This window comes from Emydura macquarii, unplaced genomic scaffold (assembly GCF_026122565.2).
Source record: "Emydura macquarii macquarii isolate MOO-44397 ecotype Brisbane River unplaced genomic scaffold, CSIRO-AGI_Emac_v2 contig_2422, whole genome shotgun sequence".
In the NCBI taxonomy this organism is placed as follows: Eukaryota; Metazoa; Chordata; order Testudines; family Chelidae; genus Emydura; species Emydura macquarii.
The window spans coordinates 30582430-30596894 of record NW_027132559.1 but is presented as its reverse complement, the minus strand read 5'-3'; the positions used below and the strand labels follow the sequence as shown (position 1 = coordinate 30596894).

The following is a 14465-nucleotide window of genomic DNA, read 5'->3' as shown; positions in this document are numbered from 1 at the left end:
AGCACAGTTGTTGCTGATAGTCTGAATAAATGGGATTATTACCTTAATTTGTGGATCCACAATATGATTACAATTTATTCATTTGGATTGGTAGTAACTGCTAATTGTTTTTTCCTACTTGCAGCTACAGGTTTATCATGATCAGATTAGTACCAAATCTCCTGTTAACTAAGGCTTACTTTTTAGACAAATGTGTATTTTGTGTATTATGCTAGTAAATTTAATTTCCTGTTTGAATCTGTGATTGCTTTGATACCAGCAATTGTATTTTTTTCCTCTTAAGAGAACTTGACTTCATCAAACGCCAGGAAGCTGAGCGGAAAAAAATAGAAGAATTGGAGAAAGCACACCTTGCAGAGGTTCAAGGCTTACAAGCTCGCGTGAGTAATGTTCACTCAAATGTCTGAAGAATAAGGTAATGCTGTCTGATAGTCTAGAAAAAAATTCTAGTGTTCATTTTGGCTAATAATTTGGATGTATTTCTCTTAGATTAGAGACTTGGAAGCTGAAGTTTACAGACTGTTGAAGCAAAATGGGAGCCAGGTTAACAATAACAACAACATTTTTGAAAGGCAAACATCTTTTGGAGAAGTCTCCAGAGGAGATCCAGTGGAGAACCTAGATGTAGAGCAAGTGTCTTGCCTGGATGGCTTAAGTCAAGGTTTGTTTGAACCAACCCAAAACTCCTGTTAATCTAATTTTCTGTGTGTGAATGTCACAGTTGTGACTTAAGAATTTACAGTAAATAATGAATGGATATCATAATAATCCTATCATTTTCACCAAAATGCAGTATCTGATAGCAGACACTTTGTGATATACTGTCTAGTGGCAGTGTGGTGCTACAGATCAGTGGTAAAAAGCATATTCATCAGTAAGCGTAAATGACTGAGGCCTGTTAATAAAGCAGAGGTTATTATTCACACATTAAATCTTCAGTTAATTTTAGTGGGATTGCCTATAACACTTAAATTTCATTCAGTGTTTGTGTTGTGTCAATAAAATACAGGAAGATCGTGTTTTCTCCTGTGTCCTATGTCTGTCTTTAATTACCCAATCTACCAAAGATCAAGGAACAAAATTGCCAAAATGAGAAAAATATAATAAAATGTCTAATTGTAAATGGATCTCTTGTATGTACAAAGAATAAACAAATGAGCTGTTGTATGTATGTATGTATATAGGTACTAAATATATCTATATTATATATTGTGATAAAGTCAGGCCAGAGGGCTATAAAAGGGTACTTGAAGGCAATGGTATGTCAGCCCTAGGATGCTAAAAGCCCTTTTCCCTGCAGGCCGGGGAGAGGTTACTGCAGGTTAATTAGAAATACCTGAACCCAATCAAAGGCTACTTCAGGCCTATTAAAATCCCACCTCTGCTGTGGGGGGAGAGAGAAAGGAAAGAAGGAGAGACTTCCCTGTAATAGGAGATAGTGCCCCTCCCCAGAAGGGGAGCAGCAGAAGAAAAACCCAGACACCAGCTTAGGAGGAAAAGGCTGATACTGCTTTGACCCCAGAGCGACACGGCCCGGTCTACAGCTGTAGCGGAGGAGCCACAGAATGGTACTCCCCGGGGTCTGGGCGATATAGATTGACTGACTCACCTCCCTTCTGGTGGGATGGAAGGGCATTCCACAGGCCCAAGCCAAGGCCCTCCCCACACACGCCAATGGAGAGGCACTGAGGGGAGAAGCCAAGGACTCATCCACAGTAGAGTAGATCTACCCCAGCCTGTTCCGCCAGAGGAGATGGTCGACACCTGGCAAGACTGAGGGGATGCTTTGCCACAATATAGATAGATATGTACCTAAGTGTTACTCACCAATGTATGTGGAATGTGTGTGAGTATACAAATGGAAGATACTACACAGACAACTGAATTATGACTTCTGAGGAGAGTCTGAGGGAACTGGGCTTGTTTAGTCTGCAGAAGAAAAGAGTTAGGGGGGATTTGATAGCGGCCTTCAATTACCTCAAGGGGGTTCCAGGGAGGATGGAGCTAGGTTGTTCTCAGTGGTAGTAGATGACAGAACTAGGAGCAGTGGTCTCAACTTGCAGTGGGAGGAGGTGTAGGTTGGATATTAGGAAAAACCTTTTCGCTAGGAGGGTGGTGAAGTACTGGAATGGGTTATCTCGGGAGGTGGTGGAATAGAGGTTTTTAAGCCCAACTTGACAAAGCCCTGGATGGGATGATTTAGTTGGGGTTGGTCCTGCTTTGAGCAGAGGGGTGGACTAGATGACCTCCTGAGGTCCCTTCCATCCCTAATCTTCTATGATTATAAAGTTGCATTGCATATCAGGACATCATCTTAACCATGAAAGTGAAGCTCAAGTGGTTTGTGATGTCATCAGAACCCTAAAATGTGTTTATATGCCCCTAGAAGAACATTGTAAGATTTTAATAAGAAAACTGGTTTTATTAAAGTCATACAAAAAATGCCAGCTTTGCTCTTCTCCATGTTGTTTTTTAATGAACAAATTATTTGTTATAATTTACAGTTATTTTAAGCTAATTATGGACAGCTCATTCCTGGGGTGCTGGGTTGATGTCATTGGAAGTAACATAGTCCACCATACAGTTGATAGTTGATCATTTCCATACTGTAAATCATATTGATTAAAATGTCATAGTCCAATGCTTTTCTTCATACTTTAAAAAAAAGTCTTATTTCATGGCTGTAATGTCACAGCTTCTCTGCAGTTTATGCGGTTTCTCCTCTAAAATCTAACAAAATTAAGATCCAGGGGTCTGAGAAGTATAACATCACTTATCCCCATTTCCCAGTAAATAAGGAATAATCAAATGCACATACTGGCTAGGCACTAGGACCACAGAGAAGGATGGCATGAGAGTTATAAAAGATAAATTGTGTGAGTAAACAAATGAAGATTTGTAGCAAAGAGCTCAGTGCTGTATCACACTGTATTAATAGGAGTCTCCAGAGTGAGGCAATCGCTCCTTTCTACTCACCATTCACTAGGCCTCATTTGGGACTTCAATACCCATTGAAGTCTGTTTGAGTTCCCCATAGATATTTGAGTAGCACTTCATTTTTTATGAAGTGGACAGAAGTGCAGACATTTCAGAAATAGAAGATCTTGCTGAAAATACTTCTGCTGAAATATAAAAACATGGGTCGTGTTCAGTATGGAGAAGATGGAGACTCGATAACTCTCTACAGACTGACATAGAGTTGTTGTCAAGAATACAAGGAATAATTATTCTTACTAGTGAGCAAGGGACAGAGCAAGATATTAATGGGATTTACACATTTCCCATGATGCAGATTGTTAAATTTAAGTAAGTAACATACTTCAACCATAAACAAAGTTAAATAGAGGAGAGAGCTGTCAGGGGAGGTTGAGGAGGTCTCTTTGCTAATGATAGTGAAAACTAGACATCCCTCTATCATGCAGACTTTAAGAAGTTAAATCAATCCTACAATGACAGATAGGCAGGTGAGAAGGGCTAAAGACCACTAAAGGTCATTCCCAACCCAAACAAAAATGATCCTGTGAAAACCCATACAGCCTTGGCTTCCCAAAACCATAAGGTATCCTAACAGTTGCATTGCATTCTGCAAGGTACTGAGTGCCCTCAACTTTTATTGATGCCCATAGGATCCTTGCAGGAGGTGCTCAACTCCTCACAGGATTGAGCTGTGTGTCAATGAAATGCAAGTTCCTCATCAAATAAAATTATTAAGAGTCAGGGAGGGCTAATTATACAGGTAAATCTCAGGGGCATGTGAAACTTTTGTGTAATTAAGGGTTTGTATAATCAGATTAGGTCTTGATATGCACTGCAAACACAGGACCAGATGTGAACTTTGGATAACATTGAGATTTGGGATATGGCAAAGCAGGGACTACCTGTAATCAATCATCTCTTGGGTCATGTAGACCAAGAAACTTTTCAAATGTTCAGAACTTGACAGTGAAAAATTGTAAAGCCTCCTGGGGGTTGCTATCACCTGCCCTTAGCGTGAGGAAGCCTTGTCTGTGACTGCTGTCAGGCAGCTCCACGACTTTACTGGCCAGGGCCACATACGCACTCCCCTTTAGGCCTATGCTGGTCCTGCTCTCTCTACAGCAGTGGTTTTCAAATAATGTAGTCTCTCACATACCCCCATCTGAGATAGGCAGAAGTGAAGCGTATGGGGGGGCATGTGGGGTCACATGCCCCCCCATATTTCTGCCGTCCATTTAGCAACAGCCTCTAGAGGTTTTCAAACTGTGGGGTGTGCCCGAACCGCCTGGCATCACCGCTCGTCCCCCTGAACATTCCTCTGCCTCCCCCAAGGGGGGGGCCGCACCCCACAGTTTGAAAACCTCTGATTCTGAGTCACAGCAGAAAGGAAATGCATGCCAATGTGGCTGCAGTTTTAAAAGAAAGGAGATTAAATGTTGGTTAGATTGCCAAGTGTTACTAAATAAAATGCATTGTCTGCCATTAAAGGATTTTTCTCGCGTACCCCCCCGATGAGAGCTTGCATACCCCTGTTTAAAAACCACTGCTCTACAGGTTATCATGAGGCACGTTCCAACTCTTGAGCCCTCTGAGTGTCTCCCTGGAGTGTCCAGCCTCTGTCCCAGTGGACACTTGCAGTGTTCACAGATTTCCTCCTCCCAAAGAAGCAATACACCAGCTTCCCAGTTCCGCTTAGATCACTGCCCTAACACACACATTTTAGATATGTTTACAGTAAAAATAAGTAAAAGTTTATTCAACAAAGGACAGAGATTCAAGTGATAGCAAGTAGAAATATTGGAATCAAATGGCTACCTATAAAATAAAATCATAACATGCATTCTAGAGCCTAGACATACACACCCAAAGTCATACTAGTGTGTTTCAGCCAGCATTGGCTGTGATCTGTTCATGCGACAAGTCACTGTCAGCTTGTCTCTTAGATGAAAGATGAAAGCCTGTCTCCTCTTCTCTTTTTTTATGCTGTTCAGCTGTTGTCTCATACCTCAGGAGGTCCCCTTTTCAGAGACTTATCTTGGGGTCTTGGTAAATTCTCAAGTCCACACCTGGCTCAGACAGTAAACATAACCTGTCTCCACAGGTATTAGTTGTTCTATATGCTGATTGAGTCAGCTCTGAGGCTCACCTTGGCTCAGATGACCAACTTTACTCCAACAGTTTTTGAACCTAATATTTTACATTTTACATATCTCTTAAACTACTTCCCATACAAACATCTTACAACAATTATGACAACTAGTGGGCTACTGGCTCTTGCTAGAGACCTCACATGCCACCACTGGTGAACTATTATGCATATATCTGATTCAGGGGATACCTGTAACGCTCCAAGCACCCTGTGCCCTCTGCCAGTTGGCACCAAGGAAGTGGATCCCAACTGGAGCCAACTGCAGATTTAGGGCCTTAGATTAAGCATCTTTGGGGGCAAAATCAGTGTCTACTTATATATTTGTGCAATGCCTTGCATGAGGTGCTGATCCTGATCACAGGCACTGGGCGCTGCTGCTACATAAATATTAAATAATACTAAAGTCTAGTTAAAACAAAAATCCTCTCTGGCATAGACGAATGCATTAGATTAGCTGATGTGTTGATTTTTGGCAGATTTATGAACATTTTATCAATATTGATATTTTTAACAATTGCTTCATGTGTGAACACAAACTAAATATTACTCTGCAAGCAAATCAATCTGAAATACTGAGTGTAACATCATAAAAAAAGACTCTTTCTAAAAGCGTCCTGCCACATTGCAGAATTTGTTCCCATAAATCACAGTTTGTGCATCTTTCTTTCTAATAAGTATTTGTTTCACTGAAATCTCTGAAATTTGCAAAAGCTATTTGATGACAAGAACATCTGTGTATGTCGCCCAGACAGCCCATTATATGTCACAGCAAATATTTACAGTAACATTTCAGGTTCTTGATAAACCTGATAAAAATGGCTAAAAAGTGGTGTGAGTCAGAAAACTGGCTGAGTAAAAAAGGTCCTCTTCTGAAAAGTATTCAGAATAGCTGCTCTCTGTGTGTCTGCATCATAGCTGCATGTGCTGCTGACAAAAAATGAAACTCTACAGCTGTCATTACTAAAGAGCCAATACAGCCATAGATGTAGAGCTGAAATCTGTTCTAAGGCATCTGCCATCATTATATCTGAGCACCAATCATTAAGGCTAAAATTTTCAAAATTGGTTGCTGAGGTATCTTTTATTGGACCAATTTCTGTTGGTGAAAGAGACAAGCTTTTGAGCTACCCAAAACTCGTCATCAGGTACTGGAAAAGTACATGAGTACAACACAGCAAACAAAATTGGTTGCATGAAGTTAGATATTTGATTACATATTTGGGCACCTAATTCATTGGCCAGGTCTGTGGGTTTAATAAGTATGTAGGTACATATAGGAACTATGGCTGCTCAGTAGAGCTAAGCAGAAATCCAATTTTCCCTTTTATGGGAAATGGCACACTTTCAGTTTGGGTGTTTTTAGGAACAGAACGAAAACAAAGAATTCAAAATTTCCTGCAAAACAAACTTAATGTTTTTGTTTTGTTTTGGATTGATCAGAGTGTTTTGTTCCAACTACAATATAAAAAATATTAACTTTTTGTAATATAAAATTAAAGGAATTTCTAAATGAAAAGTCATTTTGAAACAAAATAATTGATATGTTCCATTCCATTATTTTGAAATGCTTTATTTTGTTTAATTTTTTAAATGACATTTCATTGAAATTGACACACATCTGCAAAATGTTTCATTTTCAGGAAATGAGCATTTTCCATGGAAGACCATTCGATCAGAAAACTCCCAATCAGCTGTAGTGCTCACCATTTCTGAATACCTAGACCACTTATTAGGTGGATAGATGTGGGCTTAGGTGTCCAGATTTGAACATTATAGTCTAAGTACAATCTTCATTGAAAAATAGTTAAATTTTGACTGCAGAATATTATTGCTGCTAACGCAAAAAGGAAAAAGAGCCCAGTGTGATTTTCAGATTCCAGGCTGAGTTTGCAGTTGTGGCAATAAAAAACAAAAAAATCAATTGTAAACTAAAGAAATGTATAAAAATGTGTTGTGGGTTTCCGTATTTGTTTTCGCTCAGTGAATTCCATATCAGAGTCTCTTTTTGGACTATAATGCTTTATTGGTAATTTTATGTTCTGAGGGAGGATCTACTTTTAATAATGTCATTCATGTGAAAGCTTTTTAAGAAAACCACATATCTTGTGTCTAGTAACGCCTTCATTAACTAATCAGCCTGTGCATGTTCACAGAAGGAGCTGTAAAGGGTGGAGATCCCGATGATGTCTTTGGTAAGTGCTTCTCCAGAGCACATTCTGTGATGTGTAGTGTATTGTGCAGTCTTTGTGACAGTCACGTGGTGAGCCCACTCTGTCTTTTTAATTCTTAGAAGTGTAATTCCAAGAGTGTGACAAATACAGATTAATCACTATCATCATCTGTCCAATCCTGGACTTCTTCATATGGGGCTAGATCCTGAGGTACTTACTCAGTTTTTCCTGAATCTTTAGACAGAAACTCCTGAGGCTTGTCTTCACTAGAAAATCAGGTAGTGTAAGAACACAACCCTGGGGAATCATATTAACTCACATGATGTTAAATGTGATTTTGAAGTCAGTGTAGGCAGTGGCATGTTTAATATCGTCTTTGCCGGTCATAGATAAACTATTCCTGAGCTGTAGGTTCAAGGTCATGGTCTAACACAACCTAATTTTGACAAAACCCTCAATTACATTAGTGGAAATTTTGTCAGAATAAGAAAGAGTAAACATGAATAAGGATGTCAGGATTTTCCCTATATTTTGCCCTCAAACGTATGTAGTAGTCACTAGAGTTTGAAGAGTATGCGTCTGTCAAAGAACATGATTTGTCCTTAAATCCCAGAAAAATATAAACAGAGCCTGATATCTTACTTTCTATTTTGATGGTCAATGAAGTATATACTGAACTAGAGAACTGAACTATTTATAAATGAACTGACAGGATACAAACACGAACAGTTCAGTGCATCAAAACTAGCTATGCCAGTTTGGTTTGCACTTTTCCCCCATCTCCACATGTGCGCTGTCCTAAACCATTTGATTTGCAGTTCTCTCTGGGTAACTGTTACACAGCTCTTCTTCAAATTCTTGTTTGTTTGTGTGCTCCACTTTAGGTGTGCACATGTCCATGCATTTTGTGCAGGATATCCAGTGTGCCCACTTTCATGTAGCTATGCATCCTGCTCAACAGATGTTTCCTATTGTTTGTAATTGTAACACTTGCTGTTTATAGCAGGTGCTTCTCTCCAGCCTTTCAACTGCTCTGAGAATCTTCACAAAGCTTTCTTGGTTCTTTGGCTCATCATCTACAAGTGGGAATAGTTATCTTCCCCCATGTGGATAACAGGATCCTCAAGAGTCATTCCTTCCACAGTGTTCCATCAGCAGCCAGGAAGGCCCTAGCTCTCTTCCACTTTCTGTGTCTTTGGCTCAGTGCAAAAAAATCTATGTTGACACCTGTCCAGCACATCATCTTCATTGGAGCCACCGCGAAGTCCACAACTGGGAGAGCATACCTACCCACAGGCAGGTTTCTGTGATGTCCAACTTCATCTCTACACTACAGCAGAGCCCTCAAACCAGAGCAATGTCTTTCTTCAACTTCTAGGACACATGGAAGTCTACATTTGAAAGAGAGCCTGCTGGTCTGCATTCTTGATGCCTCAAAGGCTGACTCAGAATCATCTATACTCCCAATTACAGTTTGTCCAAGAAGGTATCCGTTGAACCTCAGAGTGTCTTTGACTCTCTGAGCTGGTGGAAGGACCGCCCCACCACAACGTTTGTGTGGGAGTTTCATGCTTGTGTTGACTGTCCACAAAGATCATTGCTGCTGATGCCTCCCTGCTAGGTTGAGGAGCTGATTTCCAGGACTTCACAGTGCAAGAAGTCATCACTTTACATCAATCTGCTTGAGCTCTGGGCAGTTCAATATACTTGGCATCATTTCCTACCCAGGTTCAAAAGTCACTCAGTCAAGGGTTGATCAAGGGCTTGAACAATCTTTTTCCTCATGTTTCAGAGTTAACCCGGCTTTGGGACCTTAATCTACTTCTTGATGCCCTGTGGAAACCACCCTTTGTACACATGGGGAGCTGTTCCCTTCTCCATTTCTCCTTCAAAACCTTGTTTCTCATAACCATCCCTTCTGCCAGCATGATAAAGGAGTGGGGAGTGCTTATGTATGTACATAATATTCTTCCAGGACAAAGTGTCTCTATATCCAGATCTTCACTTCTTACCTAAGGTCTCATTGGACTTCTACATCAACCAAGACATTCAGTTACTGGTATTTACCCAAACCTCATGCTTTCAGAGAAGAAGCCGGTCTCCACACTCTAGATGTAAGAAGAGCCATTGCTTTCTATCTAGACATGACTAAACAGTTTAGAACTTCTCCTAGATTATCTCTTTGCAGAGAGGCTGAAAGGAGCCTCTATTTCCACCCAAAAGCTGCCTAAATCAGTATCAGGATGCATCTTGGCCTGTTATGAAGCTTCTCAGATTCATCCTCTACCTAGGGTGATGGCCCAGGCACCATCTGCCTCTGTAGCCTTACTTAAGAACACACCCATGGCAGACATACCCGAAGCTGCTACCTGGTCATCTGTGCACATCTTCTCTCAACTCTATGCATTCATGCTTCCAGACCAGTCGTAGCCTTGGGAACGGCTGTTCCCTGAACTATACTGAATCTGCCTTCTCAGCACTGTCCTCCATAATCGAGGTGGCCCTGCTTGGCATTCACTTAAAGTGAAGCACCCATAGGGACAATAACACAAAGAAGGAGAGGTTACTTACCTATAGAGTAACTAGAGTTCTTTGAGATGTTTTGTCTCTCTGTGTGCTTCTGCTACCCTCTCTCCTTTCCCCTCTACCTTGGAATCCTTGCCTGCTGGACATCAGGGTTGAGAAGGAACTGGAGCGGCAGTGGTCTGCTTCTCCCTGTATGCCCTCGGTCTGGAGCATGTGGAGGTGTAGAGCACAGATTCAGTCCTGCAGACATAGCTGACAAAAATCACTGATCAGAAGGGCATGGGCACGTGCACATCTAAAGTGGAGCACCCATAGGGACAAAACAACTGGAAGAACTCCAGTTACTGTACTGGTAAGTAACCTCTCCTTCCTAACATAACTTGCAGAAACACTGGATTTGGGGACATTTTGAAAGACGGCCAACTGCTAAGGAACTGCAGCAGGTGCTAGTTAAGCTGTTTCCCTCCACGCTGGCACTAAAACAGTTCACATTGAAACCCTTTGAAATGGTTCTTAGACTTGAAACCCCTAAGAAATGGTTCTTAGACTTGAAAGCAAGTCTAATGAAAATGATTTTTGGAGCAAACGAAAGACAGTTGGAGCACTTTTGTATGATGTGTTTTACAAGCTTTCCAAAGGGTTAGAAAAGTTCATATAGAAAAATAAATGTCTTTAGTGTAGGCATGGCTGTGCATACGAGACAGGGTTTGCAGGGTCATGTCCTTCATTTATACCTTTGAAACCAAGAGTGCTCCCATTATCACTTCCAAGTCTACGTGACTGTGTAAGTGCTTCATATTACTCCAGTGTTTGTAAAAAGGTGAAATTTTCAAATAGCTTCATAAGTTTGTTTACAACAGGAGGAGGGAGGACCCCAATCCATTATGCGATTTATTTCAGAGAACTACACAAAGAGTTACACCTGGTGACCTTGCTTAATGTTACTGATAATTGTGCGTGGGTGTGTGTGTCATGTCTGTGTCTCAAAATGTGTTATTAGCCAATGGAACATTTGCAATATTTTCACAAATCAGACGATGCCAATGGTGCTGTGGTATCCTCTGTATACAGAATATAACCCACATACAGTGAAGTAGGGTTGTTGCCCTAAAGAAAAGCTTCACTGTAAGTGTAGTTTTACTATGAAGAGGAGAGCATATGTCTAGGAAAATAAAGAAGTGATGCTGAAGCCATCTCTTAATCCTGTGCAGGTGGATGGCATACCAGCAGCTCTACAGGGACTGTAGGCATGGGAAGCCTCTAGAAGGTCATGGGTGAAATCATGGCTTCACTGAAGTCAGCAGGTATTTTGCCATTGACTTCAGTGGGGCCAGGATTATCTTCGTTCCTGACAAGGTGCAGCTGTAGCAAGACAACTTTTAACGTCTGATTGGGAGCAGCAGAGCCCAGTCCAGCTCTTCTTTGCTCTCTTGCATCAGATTCAGTATGACTTGATGCTAGGGATTGCTTTTTATCCCTTCCCAGGGGATAGCAATAATGTCTCTCCTGCCCTGATCAAATAGAGCACAGGAAAATGAAGAAGTGATAATCTACTTGAGATCACTTGATAGCTCTGGCATTTCTGAAGATTAGTACAATGTAACCCAGGATAGGAGGTTTGAAAATCATCAGTGCTTTAATAGTTGCAAGCTGAGCTATTGCTCAGTTTTCATTTTTTTGTTTTTTCATAATAAAGACCAATATACCAAGTTCTGTGTATATAAAATATTTTCATCTTGTTCTAGAATTGCACAGCATGGCCTATGTTCATCTCTGTTTGGCAGTGGTTAGAACAGGGACCAGTTTATCCCAGACAGGAGTTCCACCTGGTTAATATCTAGTTGTACAAGAAACATACATTTAATTACCATGTTGTGAATGCTGTGGATGTTATCTGCCTTTATAAGCAGATCAAGTTTGGAAGTTCCCCGATTTGGCTATGCAGATTTGGAACTTGACACAGAAAGCATCTGAGTAACTGACAAAACCACAACTCTTGCATTGTACATATAGAAGTATAGTAAATTTGTGGGCTCTAATACAAATTGTGTTTGGGAGAGTAGTTGGGGGAGAGAAAATTGAAACGGTAGAGAATTTATTTTCTCTCTTGGCATGCAATAAGAGAACAAATTTTAAAAGATCAATTGCATCTTATTGCTCTTTCACAAAATGTTTAGTTTGCCAAAATATTCAGGCCTCTTTCAAATGAAAGATAAAAAGCTTTCTAGAAATACTGCAAGCATGTTAACACAATTTGTAGAGAGAGTCACGTATTTAAGTTTAAGCTGACTAGTTTTCCTTGTTCAAAAGGCATTTTTGATTAGATCACCTTTGAGCCCAGATTTGTGTTTTGAGAAAATGTGGTTGTTCCATTGTTCCATTTTTTGTGAAATGTTATTTCTGAGCATTTGCTTCAGATATGGTATAGGTCAGCCCATGGTAGAGGAAAGAAAGAGGATCCAAAAGGGCAAGCCTTCCATTTCCCATTCAACGCCTGGGTTGACAAAGTTTTATGGTAGGCAGGCATGCATGCACGTAAGAGTAAGGGAGGATGGAAGGGTATCAGCACCCAGTTCTTATCATCTGTGTTAATAATCACATATCTGTAATCTCTTCATGTGGACTAATTTGAGTTCCCTGTTGATGAAATTCACCTTCCCTGTACAAATCCCAAGTGTTCAGGCTTTATACAGAGATGTAGGCAAGGGTTGGGTGATGGAGTTCACCTCCCCAGCTTGCACTCAGCCCTTTATGATAACTATTCTTCCCTGTAGGGTAGGATAACAGCTACTGCCCTGCCGAACATCCTGCATGGGGCTTTTGGGCCACTTCATCAGCAAAATGGCAGATCCAGTAGTCCTCCTCCTGGCCCACATTCAGCAACACCTTTGTCAGCTTTTCTGGATGGGCCCAAAATCCCCCTCCATCTCACATACGGGCACACCTGCATGATCATTCCATCTGTGCCCCTATCCTATAAGGCTAAAGCAATGCCTCCAAAGTGCAGAGGGCCTTTCATAGGCCCTCCTGGATTGGTTAATTTCATCCTATTTGCGCTATTGTGACAAGGCTCAGGAAATGACTTCAACATTTTCTTGCATGGAAATTGTATTTCGAACCTCTTGAGGTTTTCCCACAAAGCTGAGATGTTAACTTGCTGATGATCTTGTGAAGTCATTTTACTGTGGGAAAAGACAGAAACAGACAGCTCCCATACATGGCTAAGGAGACTGTGCTGAAAGGATGATCAGAGTGAAGACTGCCCTCTCCCCTGAATCCTCAGACTTTAAGGTCAGAAGGGACCAGTATGATCATCTAGTCTGACCTGCACAATGCAGATCACAGAACCTCATGCACCCACTCCTGTAATAGACCCCCTAACCTATGACTGAGTTATTGAAGTCCTCAAATAAAGACTTTAAAGGTTTAAAGACTTCAAGATACAGATAATCCATCAGCAAGTGACCCATGCCACATGCTGCAGAGGAAGGCAAAAAAACCCCAAGGCCTCTGCCAATCTGTCCTGGGGAAAAATTCCTTCCTGACCCCAAATATGGCAATCAACTAAACCTTTAGCATGTGGGCAAGACTCACCAGCCATACACCTGGGAAAGAATTCTCTGTAGTAACTCAGAACCCACCCTATCTAACATCCCATCACAGGCCACTGAGCTTATTTACCGCTAGTAGTCAAAGATCAGTTAATTGCCAAGTTAGGCTGTCCCATAAACTTAGGCTGTCCCTTCCATAAACTTATCAAGCTCATTCTTGAAACCAGCTAAGTTTCTTGCCCCCACTGCTCCCCTTGAAAGGCTGTTCCAGAACTTCACTCCTCTGCTGGTTAGGAGAGCATGGTAGCTAATGACACATGGTTATGTGAGGATGTGTTTGAATTACAGTTCCACCTAAAGTCCCATTGTTTTAGGGACCATTGGTTCTGGGGTGGTGGTTATTGTGGTTTGGTTATTTTTGGTTTTAGAAGGCTTCAGATATTTGAAAGAGTTCTGAATAAGAAAGGGAAAGATCCAGTGAGATGATAACAGGAGCAATTCAAAAAGGGCCAGAGAGGCATAAAGCAGCAGCTGAGGCTGGTAGTGGTCCACTAAGATGATGCGTTTGTTCACAGAGGGGATGGGGATGCATATACAATGGTTATATTGTCACTCAGACATAAACCTGGAAACCAAATCTCTAGAGAAGGACCAGGATTTCTCCATTCTGTCACCTCCTTTCTTTTATTAATTTGACTAATAAATTGTGACTCTCAGAATTGCATTGCATACCAGCAGGAATTTAAAAACAGCCTGATTAATCAGATTCCTCATTTTATAGAACAGAAACATGGATATACTGCGCGCGCGCGCGCGCACACACACACGCACACACACACACACACACACACACAAAAGTGGGTGAATCCCTGGGAAGGTTCGCAACACTACCTTTGGCTCATCAGCGCTTCTCTTAAACATAAAGAGCCAAATTCAGAAGTTACATGTAGGTTAAACTCACTTATGCTCACTTAGATATTATTTATGCTTAGATGCCCTTAGCCTGTTTACACCGACATGTGAGGAAGCAGCTTTTTTCCTGAGCCAAGATCAACTTGGCATGGGACAGAGTCTGTTATGGCTTTCTGATTC

At 41.2% G+C, this 14465-nt stretch overlaps 1 protein-coding gene across 3 annotated transcripts in view; it reads left to right on the top strand.

The window, feature by feature from the left end:
* PPP1R9A (protein phosphatase 1 regulatory subunit 9A) overlaps window positions 1–14465 on the top strand; it is a 206017-nt gene that overhangs the window by 168846 nt on the left and 22706 nt on the right. For 2 of the 3 annotated variants that reach the window (XM_067562172.1, XM_067562171.1), the window contains exons 10-11: window positions 284–380; window positions 490–661. In XM_067562172.1, the coding sequence (XP_067418273.1) occupies window positions 284–380; window positions 490–661 (269 nt within the window). Of the gene's footprint in view, window positions 1–283; window positions 381–489; window positions 662–7278; window positions 7318–14465 lie in introns of all 3 variants that reach the window. The other variant, XM_067562170.1, reaches the window with a different exon arrangement.